Genomic DNA, 25,823 nt, shown 5'->3' on the forward strand with positions numbered 1-25,823 from the left:
GGAATAGTGCCCCCTCATTGGTGTCAGTGGGAGTAAACAGCGCCCCCTCTTTGGTATTAGGAGGAATAATGCCACATCATTGGTATCGTTGGGAGGAATCGTGCCCCATCATTGGTATCAGTGGGAGGAATAGTGCCCTATCATTGGTATCAGTGGGAGGAATAGTGCCCTATCATTGGTATCAGTGGGAGGAATAGTGCCCCATCATTGGTATCAGTGGGAGGAATAGTGCCCCATCATTGGTATCAGTGGGAGGAATAGTGCCCCATCATTGGTATCAGTGGGAGGAATAGTGCCCCATCATTGGTATCAGTGGGAGGAATCGTGCCCCATCATTGGTACCAGTGGGAGGAATAGTGCCCCATCATTGGTATCAGTGGGAGGAATAGTGCCTCATCATTGGTATCAGTGGGAGGAATAGTGCCCCATCATTGGTATCAGTGGGAGGAATAGTGCCCCATCATTGGTATCAGTGGGAGGAATAGTGCCCCATCATTGGTATCAGTGGGAGGAATCGTGCCCCATCATTGGTACCAGTGGGAGGAATAGTGCCCCATCATTGGTATCAGTGGGAGGAATAGTGCCTCATCATTGGTATCAGTGGGAGGAATAGTGCCCCATTATTGGTATCAGTGGGTGGAATAGTGTCCATTGTCGGTGTCAGTGGCAGGAACTATACCCCTATTGAAGTCAACAGTGGAGGGAATAATGCCCCAAGGTCCAGATAAAGGCAAGCAAAGGGCCACATCTGGCCCCCGGGCCACAGTTTGGAGACCACTGTACTAGATGAACGCGCCATACATTATGCTCATTTGTCAGTTTTCAAATAGATTAATGTAATGTCGTAGGATGCATGCGCAGCATTTTTCTTACTTCATCTAGCTCATATGCAGCAGACCTGAGGCAAACAAGTCATTGGTGGGCTGGCATAGGGGGCAAGAAAGGACACCAGATTCCCAACATTTCACTGTGAAAGCATGATCTGTTATTAGAATATACTGTATGTATGGGCTTATTTGCCCAATTTACTACAAATCTGGAAAAAAAATTGATCAATAGGTATATAAGATATACAGAGGCTTCTGGTTATTTTTTTTTTTTTTTTTTTTTTTTTAGGATGACTGGATTCTTGGTTGAAAGTTAGGAAAAATTGAAAAGGCACTTTACAGACAATTAGTAAAGTGTCAGCACTAAGACGATGCTTGAATGAAACTCCACCTACTAACATGGCATACAAATATTAAAGGGAAATTGGAAGTAGTGTCACTGTGGAGAAGCTGGTCCTTTCAGGTCTTCGTGCCCTGCCCTCCATAGGTGGGGCACCAGAACAACTCCGTGTCCTCAGTTTATGTAAATGCACGTTAACTTCGACGCTAAATGAGTCAAAGCGATGGGTCTTCTTTTATTAGGTTTGTGTCAAACAGACTCCAGCTATAAAAATATGAAACGCTTTTGGACTAACAGTCACAACAATATATAGAAAGACCCTCAAATAAAAGCACACATGCTGCGGGTAAGTAAAGCAGACAGGACCGTACCTCCTGATTAGCGACACACAATCTTCTGCCTGGCTTTGTAGCTGAATGCTGGGAAGGAGACTTATACAATCGGCCAGTTGCAGCAATGACTGCTCCACGGATGCCCAGGAGACTACAAGGAGAAAAGACAAAAATAACAAGGTCTGACATAACTGCCAGCTAGAGAGTATCACCCAATGCAAGTGCCACAATCAGGACGACATGGCTCATCCGATACAGAAACAAGGGATCCATTAGGCCCGATTCCTACAGGCTACTTAACTTGAGCGGGAGAAGCTATCAAAGAAATGAATGCTGCAGACCTCATATAACCACAGGGGACCTGAAGGAAGCCAGGCTGAAAATAACCTTTAACCGTGAGTAGGCTCTTATTCTATAGCCTGGGCTGGCACATTTACAAAGATAAAAGCCTATTTACAAACCTATCAATTCTAAAGGCCTAAGTCTCGGTTCACACTGGGGCGACTTGTCAGGCGACTTAGCCGCCTGAAAAGTCATGTCCCACTCTGTGCAATGGAACCGTTCTAATAGGAGTGACTCAAGTCGCTCCGACTTAGAAAAAGGTTCCTGTACTACTTTGGGGGCGACTTGCATTGACTTCAATACAGAAGTTGTTTTGCAAGTCACCGCTGAAGTCGTGTCCAGGTCGCCCGAGTCAGTCGCGCTGCAAGTCATGCTGCCTCAGTGTGAACCGGCTCTCAGAGTCCATTCACACAGGGGCAACTTTGGATCCGACTTGAAGTGGTCCCAAGTTGCCTCAAGTCGCACAACATGATAAAATCAATGTAAGTGAATGAGAGCTGCCTTAACCACTTTCAGACCGGACCAATTTGCTGGTCAAAGACCAGACCCCTTTTTGCGATTCGGCACTGCGTCGCTTTAACTGACAATTGCGCGGTCATGCGACGTGGCTCCCAAACAAAATTGACGTCCTTTTTTTTCCCACAAATAGAGCTTTCTTTTGGTGGTATTTGATCACCCCTACGGTTTTTATTTTTTGCAATTTTGAAAAAAATGCATTATTTTTTACTTTTTGTTATAATAAATATCCCCCAAAAATATATAAAAAAACTTTTTTTTCCCTCAGTTTAGGCCGATACGTATTCTTCTACATATTTTTGGTAAAAAAAAAATCGCAATAAGCGATTATTGATTGGTTTGCACAAAAGTTATAGCGTTTACAAAATAGGGATAGTTTTATAGCATTTTTATTAATAATTTTTTATTATTATTTTTTTTACTAGTAATGGCGGCGATCAGCGATTTTTATTGTGACTGTGACATTGTGGGGAACCCATCGGACATTTTTGACACATTTTTGGGACCATTGTCATTTATACAGTAATCACTGCTATATAAATGCAGTGATTCCTGTGTAAATGACACTGGCAGTGAAGGGGTTAAGTGTTCCTAGGGGTGTGTTACTAACTGTGGGGGGGTTGGGCTTTCATTTAGTGAACACTGATCTCTGCTCCAATCACATGGAGCAGAGATAAGCGTCACTAGTTGCTAGGCAGAATGGAGAAATGCTGTTTACAACGGCATTTCTTCACTCCGCGAGACGATCGCGGGTATGCCCACGGCAATCGAGTCCGCGGGTCCCGCGACCGGACTCATGGGGGTCCCGACCAGCGCGGGAGGCAGGGCGGCAAATTTAAAGGGACGTACATGTACTCCCATTTGCCTGCCCGTGCCATTCTGTCGACGTACATCGTCGTGCGCTGGTCGGCAAGTGGTTAAAGAGGAAGTAAACCCTAATGGGTTTACTTCCTCTTTGATTCCCTGCAAAGGTAAAGCATAATGGACTACTATGCATCGCATAGTAGTCCATTATGTGTCACTTACCTGACACAGCAGCCAGCGATGTCACCGCTGTCCCTTGTAGTCCGGAGCCTCCATCTTCTTGGTGGGTCTCACTGCTCCGGCGCTGTCGTCACTCCCGCGCATGCGGCACATCGCCGTTAAGTGCTGTGCGCTCAGTGCGCCTGCGTGCCGCTTTCGACGGCGCATACGCCATCGACAGCGGTGCCTGTCTTTCGGCAAATATATCCTAAACCGTGTAGGTTTGGGAGATATTTCTTGGACCTACAGGTAAGCCTTAATCTAGGCTTACCTGTAGGTCAAAGTGGTTTGTAAGGGTTTACAACCACTTTAATGTACACTACTGAAGTCGCTCTGACTTCAGAAAAGGTTCCTGTACGACTTCAATCCGACTTCTAAGTAACTTGTACACATTGATTTCAATGTAAGTTGCCTCCAAGTCGGATTCCCTGTCTTAACTGAAGCAACTTTCCAGGAAGTAAACATAGTTTTCTAGGCAAACCCCTCCCTCCCACAGAGCTCATTATTATGTGATTGGCCACTGGCAAAGTTCCCTGTCCTGGAGGCAACTTTAAGTTGCCTTGTAAGTTGCCTCAAGTCGCGCTGTGATTCATACTCAAGTCGTGTCCAAGTTGCCTCCCAAAGTCTCGCTGGAAGTCGTGTTGCCCCTGTGTGAATGAACTCTAAGGCTACATGTACACTGGCCACCCCAAACGCAACTCTCCTGGAAGCAAAAACACGGTACAGCTTTTTTGCCTAAACGACCTGCTCCTTAATGCGATTCTTCTGCATTCAGGAGAGGGACGTTTAACTGCCCCTAAACTCTGATAAAAGCCTACCTGTGCATGGATATAGACTTATATTGAGGTAAGTTCAGGGACTTTGACAAAAAAAAAAAAAAAAGTCAAAAGCTCCTAAACGCATGTTTAAGCTAAGGAAAGAAAAAACATGGAGGTTTGGCAGTTGCAAACAATTCTACTGCAGCTGTTTTTTCTACTTCAGGTAAGCAAGAGAACACAACTTAGATTACAAGACGGTTTTAAGGTAGGCTGTGGTCTGTAGCAGTGCTTAAACTGAAAGCATATCTATTGCAAATTTTATTTTTATTTTATTTTTAAAGTAGGGGAGAGATCAAACTTTTTTTTTTTGCTGGCTCTGTCTGTAACTTCCTGTCTTGTAGACATAACAGGAAACAGGAGGAAATCTTTCCAAAGTATGGGAAATCCTCTTTTAGACGGCAGTCATCGCAACAAATGTCCACATTAGAACACAAAGGAGAGTCATCTTATTCTATTTGTCCTAGTAACAAGTGTCACCTAGACTGAAGTGAAGAAAGAACCATAATGCGGAGTTGTCATCAGAGCAGAGCCCGTTTCACGTGGCCTTCAGCGTGTATAAGAGCAGTGTGAAGAGCAAGCTTTGACAAAGCATTTGCAGAGCTTTCAGTAAGCTTTGTTGAAGCTTTTGAAGAACCATTAACCTCCAGTTTGTAAATGTTGAACACAGATCCTAATAGGAGTGCCAATTGCCACTTTAAACAAGCTGCTAGCAGGCTTCAGCGCTTCTTGAAACTTGTTAACAGTCCGCTAAAAGCTGCTAGCAGCTTGCTTAAAGTGATTGTAAAGTCTCTTTTTTTTTTTTTTTTTTAGTTAAAAATAACAAATATGTTATACTTACTTGCTCTGTGTGGTGGTTTTGCACAGAGCAGCCCCAAGCCTCCTCTTCTTCAGTCTCTATCTCCTGTTGAGTGCCCCGACAGCAGTTTGCTATGGGGGCACCCAAGCTGAGCAACAGCTCCTTGTGTCCATTCAGACACACAAAACCGCAGTTCGACCCATTCCTCTCCTCATTGGATGACTGACCTTGATTGTCTCAGCCAATGAGGAGGGAGGTCCCCAGCAAGCAGAGTGTCTTGTGCAACATCACTGGATCTAGAGGGACCTCAGGTATTAGAGGGGCTGCTGCACAGGGGCTGGATTTTTATCTTAATGCATACAATGCATTAAGATAAAAAAAAAGAAACCTTCTGCCTTTACAAACACTTTAAAATGACAATCAACACACCCATTAGGATCTGTGTTCAACATTTACAAATTGGAGCTGAATGGTATTTCAAAAGCCTCAAAGCTTGCTGAAAGCTCTGCAAATGCTTTGTCAAAGATTGCTCTTCACACTGCTCTGAGACCCCATTCACACCTGAGCGTTTTGTAGCTTGAAGCCTGAAGCTACAAAACGCTAGAGGGGAAAAAAATCTATTCATCTCAATGTAGAGGGTTCACATCTCCACTCCATGTCGAATGAAGCCGAACGCCTGAAGCTCAAACAAGTTCCGGACCCTTTTTTGTCGCTCGAATCGAGCAGATTTGGGCATTTTTCTTCTTTTAACATTGGTGACCTTTTGCCCTGCGCAAAAAAACACTGCAAAATCGTGGTAAATTCACACGATTTTCTGCTTGAAAACGCTACACTCAGGTGTGAATGCAGCCTTATATACAAGCTGAAGCCCCTGAGAAACAGGCCTGTCTATACCTACTCAGATGACAACTCAAAACTAAAAGGATCTTCACTTCAATCTCAGTGACAATTGTTACTAGGACAAATAGAACAGAATGAATCCCCCCCCCCCCCAAGCAAAAAAACAGACCGCAGTGAAAATGTTACATGGTTGCTAACCCTTCCCCACTCTATTTAAGACTCAGGCTGCATTTACACCTGAGCGTAGCGTTTTCAAGCGTTTTTTGCGGCGTTTTTTACCGCGACTCGTGGCGTTTTTACAGTGATTCGCTGCGTTTTTTACCGCGATTTGGAGCGAATTTGTGCAGGGCAAAAGGTTAAAAGAAGAAAAACGCCCAAATCAGCCCGATTTGCGCGACAAAAAAGGGTCCGGAACTTGTTTGAGCTTCAGGCGTAGGGCTTCAGGCGACTTGGAGTGGAGATGTGAACCATCTCCATTGAGAATAATGGATTTTTTCCCCTCCAGCGTTTTGTAGCTTCAGGCGTCAAGCTACAAAACGCTCAGGTGTGAATGGGGTCTAAAGAAAAAGTTTACTTGAAATACACTTGAAGGCTCCACACAACTGTCTTCTGTCTGGTCACACAAATGTTAACCATGGTGGTGTTGGTTAAGAGCCAGTTTTGGATTCAACAGGGATGGTAGTATATGGGTACCAAGTTACAGTCCTAGACTGCTCAACTACTGATGAAGCCAATGGGAAAAAAGGTTTAAAAAGCTGGACAAAGAACTAATACCAGTACCAAGAAGGCACAAAAATTAAGCAAAGTTATCTTTCTTAAAGCCCTAGTGTGTTGCCCCTCGTGTTAGCATGCCCCTTGCAATGTAGAACACCTGATTGATCGGTTTCTTCAAAAATAGCAGATTTAGAATATCAGTGCTTTTCAAAAATGGTAGTTTTGTACTTACCGTAAAATCTATTTTTTGGAGGCCATTGAGAAACAAAGAAATTCAGGTACAGTTGATACTGCCTTCTACAGGAAAACTGGATACTGGCAAGCAAATCCTAAACCAACCTCTTCTGTAAACCCCTCTAATCAGCATGACTCTGTTTTGTAGTAGTAACAGTACTAAGGGCATGAAGAAAAACACAGAGGGGTGGGACCTATTATCCCTCAATGGACTCCAAGAAATGTATATTACAGTAGGTACAAAAATGCCATTTCTTTTTCATCCATTGAAAGACGCAGGAGTTCAGATACAGCCCCGGTGTACAAAGCAGTCCACCCAAATCTCTAAGTCATTGGTGGGCTGGCATAAGTCACTCTAGGAATTCTGGGTACCATCTGCAGCTCAGGACTTACCTAAAGGGCTAGTACCTGAATAGATGAGGTGAAAATAGGGGAACCTACCATCATGACCAAAAAAGGAGAGCAAGGTGGATCAACCTGATGTTTCAGACTAAGATGGAGAAGGTCTCTATCAGAGAGGAATGACTTGACAAAGAAGTGAAACCGTACCCGAGTCAGCAAGAAGCTGATCAACCAGAGCCCATCAACCAGATCCTCTGAACATACTCTGTTCCTAGCAGAGAGTGCCTGCACCAGGACACTAAGGTGTTCCATCTGCTGACAATCCCAGTAGACACATGTCCCTAATGCGTAGGATCCAAGGCACACCCAAGTGCACAAACCTCTCTTCTTGGTGCAAATAATGGTGGTTAAGGTAAAGCCTTTTTTTTCTTCTTTTCAATGCTGGTTAAGGAAAGCCAAATTTCAAGGCAATGTCCTTCAGAAGCACTGTTCAATTAAGGCTAAAACCCTCAGTACCACCCAACGCAGGGGTCAAGTAACACTTGTTTACAAGGAGAACTCCCACTCCCTTCTGGAGGCAAAGGCACTGCAACATCTAGATCAGTGATGGCGAACTTTGACACCCCAGATGTTTTGGAACTACATTTGCCATTATACTCATGCACTCTGCAGTGTAGGTGAGCATCACGGGAAATGTAGTTCTAAAACATCTGGGGTGCCAAGGTTTGCCATCACTGATCTAGATGTAGTGAAGTAGGAAACATCAAACATAACCCCTTGTAATTTTGGTGGGACTCCCATGGACCAGTGGCCCTGCCTGATTTAAGGGCCCAGGAGGGTCCTAGATAGACTGTACAGGGGATGAAATTGAGACTCTCTGCGGTCAAGGTGCTCAAAGAGCAGAGCAGTGCAAACAGTTGAGTACATGTTGATGAAAAGTTCAGAGTGGACACAGAGCAGTGGGCACTCTCATACAAGCAGGAGTGTCCATGTACAGAAATATTGTACTGCTTAGCAGTGACGCAACTAGACCCAAAATCTCAGTTTCTCACAAACCCAGTCAGCTGGTGCTGATGAGAGTTGGGAGGCTGGAAGAAACCAGGTCACTGTAGGCGAGCAATGGTAACAGGCCAGAGACTCAACTCCTACTAGATTCTTGCAAGCTGAAACAGCAGTGGGGTGGTGCTTCCTCTATGCTAAATGGCAGGAAAGAGCACAGAGAACACAGTAGTTACCCTCACTGATTTGATGCCAATTCTGAATGGCCCTACCCACAAAGTGAGTCCTCACAGGCAAAGTCACATTCGGGTCTGTGCCACAGCTCTGGATCTGGAGAGCACTCCTTAGCTAAATTTCACAGTACACTAAAGGTCTGGAAAGTGCCTCAATACAGAGAACAGTGTGCCTGAAGGTCACCTTCCATGCTAATACGGTGTGCGCAGCGGTTATATAGATTAGTTCAAGCAGTACTATGGTAAGGAATCATGACTGAAGTCAATGGAGGAAGAAAACCTTTGACTTTTTTTTGCAGAGCTGAGGTCTGCTAGCAAAAAAGCAAATCATTCAGGGTAGATAGGGAGCTTTACTAGGGGCTGGCTTTGGATTTCTTTGTTTGTAAGTGCTATTATAAGAAGATTATATCTGAATTCCTGTATCCCTCAATGGACAAGAATGAAATACAGAATCCAGCTAAAAACTTGGTTTCTAAAGTAAACATCTGAACTATGCCCTTCCTCAATGTGAAAGGAGAAAAAGACACATGTACAAGACTGTAAACGGTCAGTGTAGTGAAGAACCGCTTGACAGTTACTAGAACGGTCCCTCTCAAGCATACCTGGTTCCTCCAGTTTGGCGATATGGATGAGCGCACGGTTCTTAGTGCTGCCAAGGATGGACTCCAATCTCTTCAGGCACATGGACAGCTGACATTCCCCCGTCACTGGATCTAGGATTTCCTTCAATTTTTCCACGTAGTATAAAGAACATCTTAGAAGCCAGTTCAAAGCGTTCATCAGGGCCCGACACAGGCTGATGCACTCTTCTGCTTTACCATGGCAGCTAGAAGCAAAGGTAAATAGGCAAAACTAATGCGGAGTTGTCATCAATTTAAGCAACAGGAAAACATCTATAAAACTAATGCACAGCCATAATCATTAGCAATTATATGAGATTTATTTTCCTGAGTGGAAACAAAATTAAGTCACTTAAGGTTCCATCACTGTTCTTTGCTTTTCTTGTGTTTACTTTAAAAAGAATATTAACAGCAGTCTAGGACTGGACCAATCTCAGCAGACTAATGTGCCCAATATTCAGAAATTGTTGTGGTTCCTAAAAGCTACAAAACCTTACATGACTAACCTCCGTCTTAAAAAGTGGATGTAAACCCTCGCATATACCGAGTGAAGCGAACAGCCTCAGGGATGAAACAAACCCTCCTACATAAGTTTTACATGTATATCTGCTGTCTTCATCTTTATATACCGTTTAGAAAGTGCACATGGTGTTAGGAGATTTTCTATTCCTGGTTAGCACTGCAATGAAGCCTGGGCATACAGCCAAGGCAGCTGATTGGAGAAAAGGCACACACCCCCTCTCCTCATAGGTAGAGACTTTCAGCTCTGTTTGTTGAATGGTTCCGGGCTCTGCTAATCTATAGCATCCTTCCCAACACCAAACTCAGGCTGCTTTCATCATATGTGAGGGAGAACTTGTCAGAAGCTATCAGGCTGATAACAGGAGAATGGAGCAGGAGACAGCTAGGGGACATAGTGCCTCGAACAGAGATAACAAAACACTGCAGATACAGTATCTCACAAAAGTGAGTACACCCCTCACATTTTTGTAAATATTTTATTCTATCTTTTCATGTGACAACACTAAAGAAATGACACTTTGCTACAATGTAAAGTAGTGAGTGTACAGCTTGTATAACAGTGTAAATTTGCTGTCCCCTCAAAATAACTCAACACACAGCCATTATGTCTAAGCCACTGGCAACAAAAGTAAGTACACCCCTATGTGAAAATGTCCAAATAGGGCCCAAAGTGTCTATATTCTGTGTGGCCACCATTATTTTCTAGCACTGCCTTAACCCTCTTGGGCATGGAGTTCACCAGAGCTTCACAGGTTGCCACTGGAGTCCTCTTCCACTCCTCCATGACGTCATCATGGAGCTGGTGTATGTTAGAGACCTTGCGCTCCTCCACCTTCCGTTTGAGGATGCCCAATAGGGTTTAGGTGATTGGCCCTTTAGCCCGATCTGTTATCAGCTAAGTCAAAATGACATCTAGAGACACCCTCCTGGCAAAGTAAGCCAATGCTGTAGCCATCATTCGGCTATAGCATGGACGGGAAGGGGTGAAATGTGCTGGCTGCATTAGTTTTCTGGGTTTTTTTTGTCTCTTTCCCTTTAATTTTCACCTAGTGAAGCTGTCAGCAACACACTTCCTGTCGTAATGTAACAACGTCCCATCATTGTACTGTATATTTGGAGGATCAGCATTGCCACCCTATGAAGGGAAGTGTTTTCGGACTACTGGGGGAGTATCACAGAAAAAACAGAGCAGTGCTGACAACAATAATCAGAGGATGTCATCAGTTCACTAGATTTTTGGCAGGATCTTTAAGTGAATATATGTTTGCCCTGCATGAGCAAATTATACTTCATTAGTATCGTGAGCAAGAGAGATGTACACTTTAAACCACTCTTTTTTGTAAGCTTATCTAAACCCAAACACAATCATTTATATTACATGTTATTAGTCCTCTGATTGGGTGGCCCCATCCATTTTTTGCAGGATTTTCCCCCTTAATTGCTCACCAGGTATCATGAGAACAACACTTCCTGTCCTAGGGCGACAATAACTTCTCCACTGTATCTATGGAGTGTTGTCACTAGTCCTCTCTCCTGATTTAGACCACAAACATCCTCCTCTTATCATCTGCATTACATGGGGGGGGGGGGGGGGGTATGTTTCACAGGAGAAAGCTTGATATAAAGTTAACATTGTTGGATATATCAGTTCATCTCACTGAAGTTAATAGAACACTTAATTTCTGGCAAGATCAATAGGTTTATTCTGTACTTGCTGAAAATGTTCTTGGTCGAAATAAAAAATGAACGCAGCCACCATATCAAACGAATAGTAAGCTGCAATATGTTACACTCATGTTCTGGGGTTGAAAATATACTTTAATGTAGAATTGAAGGTTAAACTTTTTATTTTATTTTTACATTTTGGATAGAGTGGAGATGGATTAAAAAACCTGTTATTTTTATTTTTTGCTGTCTGCATCCCCATAGGTAGATTCACCCTTTTAATTTGTCCTGTTTTAACAACTTCAGCCCCGGAAGATTTGGCTGCTCAATGACCAGGTCATTTTTTGCCATACAGCACTGTGTCGCTTTCACTGATAATTGTGCGGTCGTGCAACGTTGCAACCAAATAAAATTTATGTATTTTTTTCCCCACAAATAGAGCTTTCTTTTGGTGGTATTTGATCACCTCTGCGTTTTTTGTTTTTTTTTGCGCTATAAACAAAAGAATAGCGACAATTTTGAAAAAAAACAATATCTTACTTTTTGCTATAATAAATACCCCAAACTTAAAAAAAAATAAAAATGTTTTCCTCAGTTTAGGGCAATATGTATTTTTCTACTTTTTTTTACCAAAAATATCACAATAAGTGTAAACTGATTGGTTTGCGCATGCTATGAGAAAGGTTTATGGCATTTTTATTATTATTTTTTTATAACTAGTAATGGCGCTGATCTGCATTTTTTATCAGGACTGTGATATTGCGGCGGATAAATTGGACAGTTTTGACCATTGACAATTACACAGCAATCAGTTTTATAAAAATGCACCGATTATTGTATAAATGTTACAGGCAGGCAAGGGGTTAACACTAGGGGCGATCAAGGGGTTAACTGTGTTCCCTAGGTGTGTTCTAACTGTGGGGGGGAGGGGACTGACTAGGGGAGGAGAGAAATCTGTGTTCATACTTGGTATGAACACACGATTGATCTCCTCTCTACTGAGAGAACCAGGATCTGTGCATTTACACACAGATCCCGATTCTCGCTCTGTTACAAGCAATCATGGGTGCCCGGCGGTCATTGCACCCGCCAGGCACTTGCATCGGCTCCAGCGTGTGCTCCCTGGTGGTCAAAAGGCCACCTACAGTTACGTCGTTTCACCCAGGGGAGCCAACCTGCCACAGTACAACTGCGGCGGCCGGTTGGGAAGGGGTGAAAGCAAAAGAAAAAGCCAAAATTTTGGGTTGTCCCTAGAAAAGTGATAGAGGGGAAATCTTTCAATAGGGACACTAGTTCCCAAAGGTATTCCTTTAATTAGCAGGGATTTTCTCTCACTTCCCGTTTTGGCTATGGGATAGGAAGTGAAGGAAAAGCTCCCCAATGGGACACAGATGGCAACAAAAAAAAATCTAACCCTCCCTTACTTTATCCAAAATGTAAAAACATGTTTTGCCTATAATTCAAGTTTCATAATTACTACAAAATATAACAGAAATATTACCTGAGATTGTCACAGAACATGTCCATGATTTCCAGTAAGGCCTGGACGCAAAGGTCTCTGGAGAAGTCATCAAACTGTAGAGAAAACAGAGCTGTCAGCATACAAACACACATCTACTCTGGTATTGGTACCTCTATGAGGGCTTTCACACATGCGCTGCCCACAGCGTCGGCGGTAAAACCGTCGGATTTGCGGCGCATTTTGGCCGCTAGCGGGGCGCTTTTACCCCGTTAGCGGCCAAGAAAGGGTTAAAACCGCCCACAATAGCGGCATTTTGCCGGTGGTATTGCAGCACTGCCCCATTGATTTCAATGGGGAGCAGCAGTGGAGGAGCGGTAAACACACCGCTCCTTCACCGCTTCAAAGAAGCTGCTGGCAGGAATTTACCTGACGTCCTGCCAACGCACCGCTCCAATGTGAAAGCCCAAGGGCTTTCACACTGGAAACAATGGTGCAGCAGTTTGAGGGCGGATTGCAGGCGCTATTTCTAAAGCTATAGCGCCTGCAAAATATCCTTGGTGTGAAAGGGGTCTTTGGGCAGATTGCAGGCACTATTTCTAACGATATAGCGCCTGCAAAACGCCCTCGGTGTGATAGGGGGTCTAAATTACAAGTTGTTTTTTTTAGGTAAGAAAGTGTAAAAGGTGGGCACACACTATACAATCCCCTTTAGATCAAAGATCACCTATGCAGTGCAGGGGTCTGACTGATCGGATACAGACTCAATGGATTGTTCAGCCATGTCCTCACATTGCAATCTAAAGGAGATTTACGGGGGGTTGCACATACAGACAGGGTCTCTAGGGTGGCCCTCAAAATTTCCACTCGCCTGCTCACATTTGAGGAGTCGAAATAAGCCTAGGGCGAGTATGGAGCTGCATCGGAAGGGGAGGGGTGGGCCTGCTGGCAGGCGGGGGTTGAAAGGGAGCCGATTCTCCTCCCAGTGAAGCCAGGAAACTGTGGGGAAGGGAGAGGAGAGCCAGCCGAACCACACAGAGGGGGAACTTCTCCCACTAAAGTTGTATCTGAAATGCTGGTGCGGGCAAACAAAGTCCCACCTTCCTATGATAGAGAGAACACTGCTCCAATGCTGGGAAATTGTAGTGTGATGTCTATCATAGGAAGCGGGACTTTGACAATGGCCGGCCTTTTAGATACAAGCCCCTCCTCTGTGATCCGACCGGCTCTCCTCCCTGTGATTCCCATGCAGACATAGGCTGCATTAATGGGCACTGATAAACACTAATAAGCTGCGCTGACGGGCACGGATATGCCACACTGATGGGCTGCATTTATAGGCACCAATGAGGCTGCACTGATAAAGTGGTTGTTAATATTTATATTTGTAGAGAAAACACAGTAGAAGTCACCTTGTGAATTGCTCCCGATATCAAAACCTTGGGTATAGAAAGGGAAAGTCAGTTTATTAGAAAAGTTATAACTTACATTAGTTACATATCTGTCCTCGTCCTGCCGATGATTGGAAATTATGGGCGATGGAGGTGCTCACAGGGCTGCAGGAGATGTAGAGGTGGTCCACCCACAAGCTGACATCACTGCTGCCCTATACCCACAGGGGTCCCGGAAATTCTCCTCCAGCGGCCATGATTTTCAATCATCCATGGGACACTATACAGATTTTGCATTTGGTCAGATATGTACGTTCTAACATTTTTAATAAACTGCCCACTAGATGGCGCTTTCTCCTTTCTATACACACAGGAGCAGTGGGGGAAATCACATGCGGTTAGGACAGGAATTGCGGCGCATTCCTGTTCAAATCGCATGCGTTTCTTTGCAGTTCGATTTGCACGCATTTATTTTGTATTGGCGCAAATGACGCAACAAAGTATTAGTACTCAGTATTGGCGAGTACTTGACAAAAGGTGTCAGTACTCTGATATAAAAAAAATAAAAAATAAAAATAAAACAGGGGATGGCATCGGTGCAACCCTAAATAAAATTCTAACAAACCCCTATTCTTTTAATAAAAACTTATTCAAACATATTCTACAGCAAAACTGTGGTCTCAGAGCACAAGGTGACCAGAAACAAGGTGACTTGTAGATGCGGCACTCCCTGTGCTTCTTTGGGTTTCCTCGGGTACTCTGGTTTCTGGATCCTAAATTGGCCCTACTATGTGTATGTATGAACGTGAGTCAAGCTGGGTACACACTATTCGTTTTTCGAGGTGTACGTTAAAAAAATATAAAAATAACTGTATAACTGCTGTACTAACTATGCAAGATTAGGTCAGTGATCTCCCCCCATTGAGCTGTTGTGTTCTGGCAGGGGCACGGCTTACCACCGGCACACATCGATCATGCTCTCTGCCATTGGCTGAGAGAGCTGACCGGGAGTCAGGCCAAATGTTGGCCATTTTAATATTTTAACTGCCAAATGTCTCCCGACATTCTGCCCGTGTGTAAAGGGCTTTAGGGACCTTAGATTGTAAGCTCCTTGAGGGCAGGAACTTATGTGAATGTACAATATACACTAGATTAACAAAAGTATTGGGACACCTGCCTTTACACGCACATGAACTTTAATGGTGTACCAGTCTTAGTCCATAGGGTTCAATATTGAGTTGGTCAGTGCCTGACCTCACAAATACACTTCTGGAAGAATGGTCAAACATTTCCCATAGACACACTCCTAAACCTTGTGGACAGCCTTCCTAGAAGAGTTGAAGCTGTTATAGCTGCAAAGGGTGGGCCAACTCAATATTGAACCCTACGGACTAAGACTGGGATGCCATTAACCACTTGCCGACCAGCCGCTGTCATTATATTGCGGTAGGTTGGCACAGCTTCACGAATCGCCGTAGGTGTTTGTCGGCCGCTTTAAGAGCGATAGGGGGCGCGCCCGATGCTGGAGCCGATGCTTGTGGCCGTGATGTCCGCTGGCCACCCACGATCCCTCCTCAGAGAGCCAGAACGGGGATCTGTTAATATAAACAGACAAATCCCCGTACTGACAGGGGAGTAGAGAGAGATCGACTGTTCCTAGTGATTAGGAACAGCGATCTCTCTCCTCCTCTAGTCAGTACACTGCCCCCACAGTTAGAAACACCTCCCCCCTAGGGAACACTTAACCCCTTGATAGCCTCTAGTGTTAACCCCTTTCCTGCCAGTGACATTTATACAGTAATCAGTGGCTATTTTTAGCTCTGATCACTGTATAAATATCACTGGTCCCAAAAAAAAAAAAAAGTAAAAAAAGGTGTCCGATCTGTCCACTGCAATGTCGCAGTCCCGCTAAAAATTGCATATCGCCATTACTAGTAAAAAATAAATAAAAATGGCATAAATCTATCCCCTATTTTGTAGATGCTATAACGTTTGTGCAAACCAATCAATATAAGCTTATTGCATTTTTTTTTTTTAACAAAAATATGTATTTTTATTTGGCTATTTCTTCTAGCAAAAGGTAAAAAAATGTTTTATTTTTTTTCAAAATTGTCACACTATTTTTGTCTATAAAAACTGCAGAGGTGATTAAATACTGCCAAAAGAAAGCTCTATTTATGGGGAAAAAAAGGATATAGTATAAATTTTGTTTGGGTACAACTTTGCACGACCGCGCAATTGTCTGCAAGGGCCGGTTCCCACTGCTGTGATACAGGAACGCTGCAAATCTACTGCGAGTTCCCGCATCGCATGTCCCCCAGCGGCAGTTCACACTGCCCTATGCAAACTGCTGGGAGTGTCAGTTAAAAGTTAATGACAACCCCAAATCAGTTTGCGTATCGCAGCGCGATCTGCAAACTTGGACAAGAATTCTGCTATGGACCAAAAAAAAAAAAGTCCTATGCGAGTTTGGTCCAGATGCGATGCAAATTCAGCCATACTATCTGTATGGATGAAATCGCATCGCACAGAGATCGCATGTGATTTGCACTGCAGTGCCATTTTCCTAACAACAGCATGCCAGGTATCTGTGTTCAATTGAGAATGACACAGCTAGGAAGGCTTGTGATACTTCTCCTTCCTCCTCAGCGTCCTGGTTCTCCTGCGATTGTGCAAGATTTCGGCGGGGGAACAGAGGAAGAGCATAAATTACATCCACAGAAAAGACTAAAGATGGGGCAGGCAAATCCCGGAAGATCTTTTCTTATAAAACAAAAAAAAAAAAAAAGTAGTTCGGAAACTTTTTTTTTTTTAAATATTACAGTGTTGAATGACGGCTGATACTTTGTTTTATGACAATATTCCAAAAATGAGCAAAGTAAAGCAGAGTTTACTTCCTCTTTGAAGGGGCAAATCCTTCCTGTCCTTAAAGGAGTTGTAAACTTTTGTGTTTTTTCACCTGCATTAGGGTGAAAAAACACCTGGCAGTGACCGGCCCTCGATTGGATATTGATAGCAGCAGAGCTATTGTCTCCCGCTGCAGTCAATCAAATCCAATGATGCGGGCGCCGGGGGCCGAGTAATAAATTGACACAGAATGCTGGACTCGGGAGAGCGCCCACAAGGTAACCCCCTCGGGAGATCGCTTCTCCTAGGGAATTATGTGATGTGGGGAGGAGATGCGAGAGCCGCGAGAGACCCCGGAAGACGATGATCGGGGCCAGGGCAGAATCATAAATTGACGCAGAATGCTGTACTCGGGAGAGGCCCACAAGGTATCCCCCTCGGGAGAGCGCTTCTCTTAGGGGATTATGTGATGTGGGGAGGAGACGCGAGAGCCGCCGAGGGACCCCAGATGATGATGATGATCGGGGCCGAGTCATCAATTGACGCTGAATGCTGGACTCGGGAGAGCGCCCATAAGGTAACCCCCTCGGGAGAGCGCATCTCCTAGGGGATTATGTGATGGGGGGAGGAGAAGCGAGAGCCACCGAGGGACCCCAGATGATGATGATTGGGGCCGGGGCCGAGTCATAAATTGACGCAGAATGCTGGACTCGGGAGAGCGCCCACAAGGTAACCCCCTCGGGAGAGCGCTTTTCCTAGGGGATTATGTGATGTGGGGAGGAAACGCATCGCAAGGGACCCCAGAAAACGATGATCGGGGCCACTCTGCGCAAAACGAGCTGCACGGTGGAGGGAAGTATGATATGTTCGGTATTTTAAAAAAACCCTTACAATCACTTTGTGGTTAATGTTCATGTGTGTATAAAGGCAGGCATCCCAATACTTTTGGCAATAAAGTGTCTATGTTAAAGAGCTGTGTAATATGACGGTACTATGCAAGTACCTGTAATAAATAAATATGGGCTGGCCCGATGCACTATAGCCACACAGCAGGTGGGCGGTATTTTAATGGAAAAGATCTGCGTTCGTCTTAACATGTGCTATTCCTCAAAATGCCTTTATGACATTTCCTTACAATGCCTGACCCATGTCCCTTGTGCACATCACAATAAACAATCCGCTTCTGCAAATAGCTTGTCTCTCCGCCAAACCCCGCATAACCTTCCCATGATGCAGCAAGCTAAATTCCACTTCCATACATCTTCTTCTTTAACCAGAATTCTCTCCCTAATGTAAATATTTGCACTTCTCAGCTAGGATCCTGACTTTTTTTTTTTCCGCTCCGGGGGCGATGTGACCAGAACGCGATATTATGTACACATGAATGTATACATAAAAATGTAAACACACAGTCCTCATATGCCTCCGACAATCCAATGTGTCTTTATGAAAAGGGAAAAACAGGCTGGCTCTGTAATTCCTGCTAAATGACATCTATACTTAATTTCATCTTCAATCCCGTCTGGTTTACATGAAATGGAAAAACAGTCCAAACACAAACCAGTTATGATATTTATTCCACTGAAACAGTCCTGAGACTATTTTTAGTTAACACAGAGCGCAGCATACTGTACAGAGGTTACACAGATCCGAAGGCGTCTGATGGAGAAGGGCCAGCCGTCTATGCCTTCATCCTCACGTTACCCGGTCATTTTGATTATATGGCCATCTGCTTGTTTATTCACCCCCCCCAATGTGTCCATCATTGCAAAGAAAAAGCATGCAAACACTCAGGACTAAAGCCAGCCATAGACAGTTCAAATCTCGGGCAGTTCAGTAGGAACTAACCAAGGTTCGAACCATGTATGAGCAGAATGAATGTACTCAATTTGATTAGTCGATCAACTTGGCTAAAACCAACCTGTCAGGAGGAATTGAAGATGGGTATGTATTTCTCACATGAAGAATTTTAGAGGAATAGGGTCCTTCCTTAAACATGATGGATGGGGGGGGGGTTTAGACACAATCTGTCTCCTGCCCACACCCTCTTTTCCATGAGAGGTGTAGGATCTAAGGCTGGGGGTGTTTTCTCGTTTAAAGCGGAGTTCCGTTTTTTAGTTTATTAAAAGTCAGCAGCTACAAAAAATAGGGCTTTTTGTACTCACCGTAAAATCCTTTTCTCTGAAGTTCATTGACAGACACAGCTCCATTAATCTTGACTGTAAGGTTATTACGCCACCTTCAGGAGAGGACTAGGCAGAACATGTAATACATGTGAAAAACAACAGAACTTTACAGTTCCGCCCAGGGGGTGGCCCCTCTGGCAAAAACCCATCAGCCTGCTTCCTGCAGCTCAGTATGTCAACAAGCAGTATAAAGTAAAGTAATAGGAGGGGCGTGTGCTGTGTCTGTCAGTGAACTTCAGAGAAAAGGATTTTACGGTGAGTACAAAAATCCTATTTTCTCTTTCGTTCATTGACGGACACAGCTCCATTAATCTTGACCATAGGGACGTCCCCAAGCAGTGTCATAACTTCACCCACAATCAGAGGTGCTCCCCAACTGAGGAGTCACCACCTGAACCAACCGCATCACAACTTGCGGCCAAAATATGCATCAGAATGCATTGACAATCAAAATGAAATTTTCTCTAACAAGAAGAAAGAGTATAAATTGCAACAATTACACGGCCTCCTGCAAAACTTTGCAGCCAAGGCAGGCATCAGAAGATACGCTTACATCAACTTTGTAGAACTTTGTGAAAGTGTGAACGGTCGACCAAGTCGCCGCCTTACACACCTGGGAGACTGACGCTTGATGTCGGAAAGCCCAAGAGGTTCCAATTGCCCTGGTGGAATGGGCCGTGACAGGAAAGGGGGGCACCTGCCCCTTCAAGGTGTAAGCCTGGACCATGACCTGACTGATCCACCTAGAAATGGTGGTCGACGAGACCAGCTAGCGAAATAAACAGAGAATCTGACTTCCGGAAGGGAGCCATGGCAGACAGATATACCCTTAGAGCCCGAACCATGTCCAGGGAATAGAGGGCCACCTCCTTGGGATGTGTCGGTTTAGGACACAGAGATGGTAACACAAGGTCTTCATTGAGATGGAAGGCCAAAACCATCTTCGGCAGAAAAGAAGGTTGCGGACGCAACACCACCTTATCCCTGTGGATAACCAGATAGGGCGACTTGCAGGACAAGGCCGCCAGCTCCGAAACCCCCCTGGCAGATGTAATAACCACTAGAAAGTCCACTTTCTGAGAAAGAGTCAACAAGGGAATTTCCCTGACGTTCTCAAATGGCGATTTCTGAAGCACCGATAGTACCAGGTTCAGATCCCATGGAGGTAGGGGTGGATGCACCGGAGGGACTACATGCTGGACCACTTGCACAAAGGTGCTCACCAATGAGTGAGACGCCAGGGGTCTTTGGAAAAAAACAGACAAGGCTGATATCTGTCCCTTGATGGTGCTCAAGGCCAAACTTCTGGTCTACTCTACGCTGTAAGAACAGCAGGATCCTGGAAACAGAATAGGTGCATGGACGCCACCCCATCTCCTAACACATGGAGATATAAGATTTCCACGTACGATGGTATATCTTCCGAGAAGATTTTCATGCCCTCAGCATAGTGGAAATTACTGAGTCCAGACCTCGGTCCCTTTGCACCTGGCTTTCAACAGCCATGCTATTAGAACCAGCGACGGTAAAGCAGGATGGAGTACCGGACCTTGTGACAGAAGGTCTTCTCGCATCGGCAACCACCAAGGAGCATCCGCCACCAGGGGTACTAGGTCGGCGTACCAAGGACACCGAGGCCAATCTGGGGCAATCAGTATTACTGGAATCCCCTCGGCCTCCACTCTGCGGAGCAGATGTGGTAACAGTTTGAACAGAGGGAAAGCGTAAATTGGCCAGTACTGCTCCCATGGAGCCACCAACGCGTCTGCCCAAGGATCTCTTGTCCTGGACACGAACCTCCGCACCTTTTGATTGAAGCCTGAATGCCTCCTGCTGCAGTGACCATTCTCCTGGGTCCAGCATCTGGCGACAGATAGTCCGCCTGCCAGTTTTCTACTCCCGGGATGTATATGGCCGGTACGTGCCCACCGAAGGATGTGAGCGACCTCCCGTGCTGCAGACGAGCTTCTGGTCCCCCCTTTGATGGTTGGCATATGTCACTGCCGTGGTGTTGTCTGACTGGATTCTGATCGGACGTCCTCGTAGTCTCGACCATGTGGAGAGGCATAGCCTGATCGCTCGAAGTTTGAGCACATTGATCAGAAACTGGGATTCCTCCCTCGACCAGAGACCCTGGGTCGATTGTACTCCCAGTACTCCACCCCAGCCGGTCAAGCTGGCATCCGTTGTGATCACCATCCAATGAAGAAGTAGGAATGATTTCCTGGACCGAAGGGCCGGAGATCTCAGCCACCAGAGAAGAGAGTCCCTGACTAACTGGCTCACTTGTATCTGTCGATCCAGGGACAATGGAGATTTGTCCCGTTTGGACAATACATCCTTCTGCAAGACTCTGGTGTGAAATTGAGAGTACGGTACTGCCTCGAAGGAAAGTAAGCCTAGGTACTCCAGGCGCTGAGCCGGCACTAGTATCGACTTTTTGAGGTTCAACACCCACCCAAATTCCTGTAGAGTTTGCATGGTGATCCCCTTAATTCTGAGGCGAAGCTGCTTTCAGAAGGAGATCGTCTAGGTAACCAACGATTGCGATCCCACGTTGTCGCAACAACACCAAAATTGGAGCCAATACCTTGGTAAAGACTCGCAGGTGCTGAAGCCAGGCCTAAGGGGAGAGCCACAAACTGGTAGTGGTCTTCCCCTGCTGCAAATCTCAGAAACCTCTGATGCCCGAGGCATATGGGTATGTGCAGGTATGCGTCCTGGATATCCACAGACGCCAGGGAGTCCCCCTGATGAAGTGCAGCGACTATGGAGCGAACTGATTCCATTCTGAACCTCTGTACTTTCAGAAAGCAATTGAGGGCTTTTAGGTCCAGGATTGGATGTACCCATTCCTTTTTGGGGACTACAAACAGATTGGAATAGAATCCCTGAAACCCTTCCATTTCTGGAAGAGGCACTATCACCCCGCGGCTGAGCAGGTCCCTTACTGCCCCAAACAGGGTCTCCCGGCGAGCCGGGAGTAAGGGTATGCTGGAGGGAAAGAATCTGTTTGGTGGCCAAGAGAAGAACTCTATCTTGTAGTCCGATGAAATGAGCTCGCAGACCATTGTTTGGACAGCCGAAAGGCCCACCGAACTGCGAACTCCTGAAGGCGACCTGCCACCCGAGTGTTGGGTGGGGACAAACCTTCATGTGGTAGCACTTTTGCTCGCTGGCTTGCGAGTCCAGGGACACTTTTGCCCCTCAGTAGTCACCCTATCAGACTGGGAGCATTTACCTGAGGCCCCGGGCGGAAGTAGAAGCCTCTTGAGCGGAAAAGGAGGGCCCTTGCCTGCGGCGTGGCTCCTTACCCTTCCTGGACTGTGGGAGCAACATGCTCTTTCCACCCGTGAAATTCTTAATAATGTTATCCAGTGAGGCTCCAAATAGCCGCTCACCAAGGAAGGGCAAATCCATCAAGGCTTCTTTAGGTGCCTGGTCCGCAGATCAGCATTTCAGCCAGTTCAGGGGCCGCAGCACCGGTTACTCTGTTTAACCTGAATACTGGGGGGTCCACGACCGGGGGAGCCAACCATTTTTTACGAAGGCTCTCCTCAAATGAGTAACGCACCACCATTGTTTTTGGGACCGAAAAGGCCCATTGCGGGCTTCCCCATTCCTTGTATATGAACTTATCAAAGTAAGTCAGATACAGGAACACCTTAGGTGTACGGGCTGGCTTACGGGACCCAAAAGGGACCGCCACCTCGGCAGAGGATCCTGTCGCATCCTGTATTTTCAGGGTATCACGCACAGCGGTGATAAGTGCTCCAACTAGCGCTTTTTCCTGCGTGGACCCAGAATCATCCTCACTGTCCAATCGGTCCTGGTCAGCGTCCTCTGATACATCAGAGCAGGGGCCGCCAGTCACTGTGGGGGCCCAAGTCTGAATCAGAGCTCTCCCCGGAGGATGGGGGGGTGGGGCGTTTTTTACCCCCTTTGTACCCGCACACCGCCTCCACCCTGGTAACAAACGTTTCAGCCGGTTGCAATAGCAGGCAGGTCTGGGGAAGAAACGCCAGCTTCTGACGCCATGCTGACCCATCCCGTCTGCCACCCTTGTGGACTTAGGAGAAGATGCTTAATCCCACCCTACTAGCTGCAACAGACTGAGGGGCCCCCACCACAGATGGCTGTGTCCTGTGTCAGCTCACAAGTGTCCAAGAAAAAAAACTGTGCTGTTCTGAGGCACAGGAACCAGCACTGTGGAGAAAAAAAGTACAGGGGCTACAAGAAAATAGCCACCAGGCGCCCTTGTATAGAACAATAAAATAAAAATCATATGGAAAATGGCCGCAGAATTCCGAGAAAATGGCCGCTGACCATGCTTCTCACAGAGGCTAACAGAAACTGGCGGATGATCAAAACTGTACACAGAGAATGCACAGACAATGGCGGCGGTCAGCGTTATGGCGGCAGCACATGCAGAGCCCACAGACACCAGCAGAGAGACAGATGACAGCTCAGGGACACAGACAGACACAGCCAGCCAGCAGCGCAGCCCCCAATCAAGGATCAGACCCCCCCCCCGGGGGGACCCCTGGCCCAGGTACACACGCCGTACTTCAGCCCAGTCATGTAGCATCCCCCACGGGGGGGGGGGGGGGGGGGGAGGCAGGGAGAGAAGAAAGTGAGAAGAGGCACCCCCTAATCGACCTCCCATGGAATGCCCAGCTGCTCTGTCCTGCCGAGACAGAGAGAGCTGTACTTACCAGACTGGAGGCATCCCATCACAGACCCACACTCAAGCAGTACGGGGTGGCTGCAGGCCACGGCACACTGTGACAAAGACATCCGTAGTCCAGTCATATGTGTGCCCCGTAGCATTGCGCTCACCGGCCTCCCCTGGAGCCTGAGGGGCACGTTGTGGCCGACCCAGCGCGTAGCTAGGGCCTGCACACGCTCGATGGCCAGGCTGGGAAGACTACAAGGATCTATATTATCCAGCCTGTCACCCAGCCGGCTGTTGATAGAAGATTACAGGATCTTCTAATCTTGTGCAAAAGGCAAAAATCCAGAAAAAAATCTCCAGGACCGATAGTCCCGGCAGGGAGCCTAGGTCCTTCTTCACTAGGCAGAAAAAAACTGAGCTGCAGGAAGCAGGCTGAGGGGTTATTGCCAGAGGGACCGCCCCCTGGGCGGAACTGTACAGTTCTCTTGTTTTTCACATGCATTACATGTTCTGCCTAATCCTCTCCTGAAGGTGGCATAATAGCCCTACGGTCAAGATTAATAGAGCTGTGTCAGTCAATGAATGAACGAGAAAGCATAGCTGCTGACTTTTAATAATCCGACATCTACCTGCCCCACTGTCCAGCCGCCCGGAGGCTAGCTCCTCTCACCCTCCTCTACTCAGCACCATCATGGTAACTGTGAGCGAGTCATGCTGCGCTCTCCTATAGGCCAGCCGATCTTCTGGGACCTGAGTTGTGTCCCAGAAGATTGCTGGCAGGGAGGGACCGCCTAGGGCAAGAGGAGGAGTTGCCTAGGTGGCCGAAGACAGGAAGCAGGACAGGAAGTCCCCCAAAGAAAAGGGTACACACCCCCCCAAAAAAAATTACATACCAAATGTGGCGTGTCAGGGGGCGAGGAGTGCTTAAAGCAAAAGTTCCCCTTTTGGGTGGAACTCCGCTTTAAAAGGGAAAGGAAAGGAGGAGGAAAATCTTCTCCTCTTTGCTGTTATTTTATGGGTGTTTTTTGGAAATTAGAATAAAAGAGATATGATAAAACATGAAAACTGTATTATGTAGACGCAATAAGGCATATTGGTTAATACATGTCAATGTGCTCCTAAATGGAGAGGTTTGTTTTGATACTGTGTCTCAATAAAATAAGGAAAATATTTAAAAAAAGCAAAAAAAAAACAACCTGCCAGATTTTACACGTGTTTATTGCTAGCGGGGGGGGGGGGGGGGGGGGACCAATAGCTCTATGGGGGGGGGGGGGATGTCCAGTGAATGATTGGCATATCATGCTGGATCGGAGGACTCCTGCACGCATGCATGATGTCATTGCAGCTCCAGCCACTCACAGCATCGGAGCCCGCGACCCCGGAAGAAACGGCAAGGCAACATGTCAACCCCCTCAGCGCTGACCGGGTTGGGCCGTGGGAACTTCGTTCTAAGGTAAGTGTCCGATGCTGCATCTGTCACCCCGCCAGCTTTAACACAGGGAACCGAGCGATCAAACACCGCTGATCACCCAGTTCTCAGAGCCCCCTCACTGGAGCTCTGTGCTGTATAGGGGGCGGGAGCGACCGGGTCAGGCTCTCAGTGGCTCAGTGAGAGGCTGAGCTGGGTGCCGGCCCAGGCATGTTGGTAGATCCTGACCATATGGTCACAATCTTTCCAGACCCTGGACAGGGTCTCTGTGACTTCAGCCTGCTGTCTGCTGAAAACGGGTCACAGGAGTACAGAACAGACTGAAAGGGGTCCAATACACAGAAATTCATAATTGAACTACAAATCATTTTCAAGAGTTGACCTGAAAACATGATAAACACCATATACCAAATGAGAATCTTACCTTGCTGATGGCAGTCAGGACAGTAGCATAAGATACCATCTGCAAAAGAAATAGCTCATCTTAGTCTCTACAGATTAACAAGAATCAAAAAGGCATACAAGTACTCAAAGTGAATCCAGGCCATAGTACCAGGAAGATATTCATTCTCGAAGTTCACAACAAGAGCTGAAGTCATCCAAGTCTCTGCAGCTCAGCACACTCTGCTGAGACTTGGATGACTTCGTACCCCCTCTCAGCAGTGATTCATGG

At 46.2% G+C, this 25,823-nt stretch overlaps 1 protein-coding gene across 1 annotated transcript in view; it reads right to left on the reverse strand.

The window, feature by feature from the left end:
• MED24 (mediator complex subunit 24) overlaps positions 1-25,823 on the reverse strand; it is a 122,932-nt gene that overhangs the window by 69,740 nt on the left and 27,369 nt on the right. Inside the window, exons 4-7 of the mRNA XM_077459823.1 lie at positions 25,575-25,613; positions 12,665-12,738; positions 8,959-9,182; positions 1,539-1,650 (exon numbers count right to left, since the gene is read on the reverse strand). Of these exons, the coding sequence (XP_077315949.1) occupies positions 1,539-1,650; positions 8,959-9,182; positions 12,665-12,738; positions 25,575-25,613 (449 nt within the window). The remainder of the gene's footprint in view (positions 1-1,538; positions 1,651-8,958; positions 9,183-12,664; positions 12,739-25,574; positions 25,614-25,823) is intronic.

This window comes from Lithobates pipiens, unplaced genomic scaffold, assembly GCF_037356315.1.
Source record: "Lithobates pipiens isolate NorthernLeopardFrog02 unplaced genomic scaffold, aLitPip1_a1.2 Scaffold_28, whole genome shotgun sequence".
In the NCBI taxonomy this organism is placed as follows: domain Eukaryota; kingdom Metazoa; phylum Chordata; class Amphibia; order Anura; family Ranidae; genus Lithobates; species Lithobates pipiens.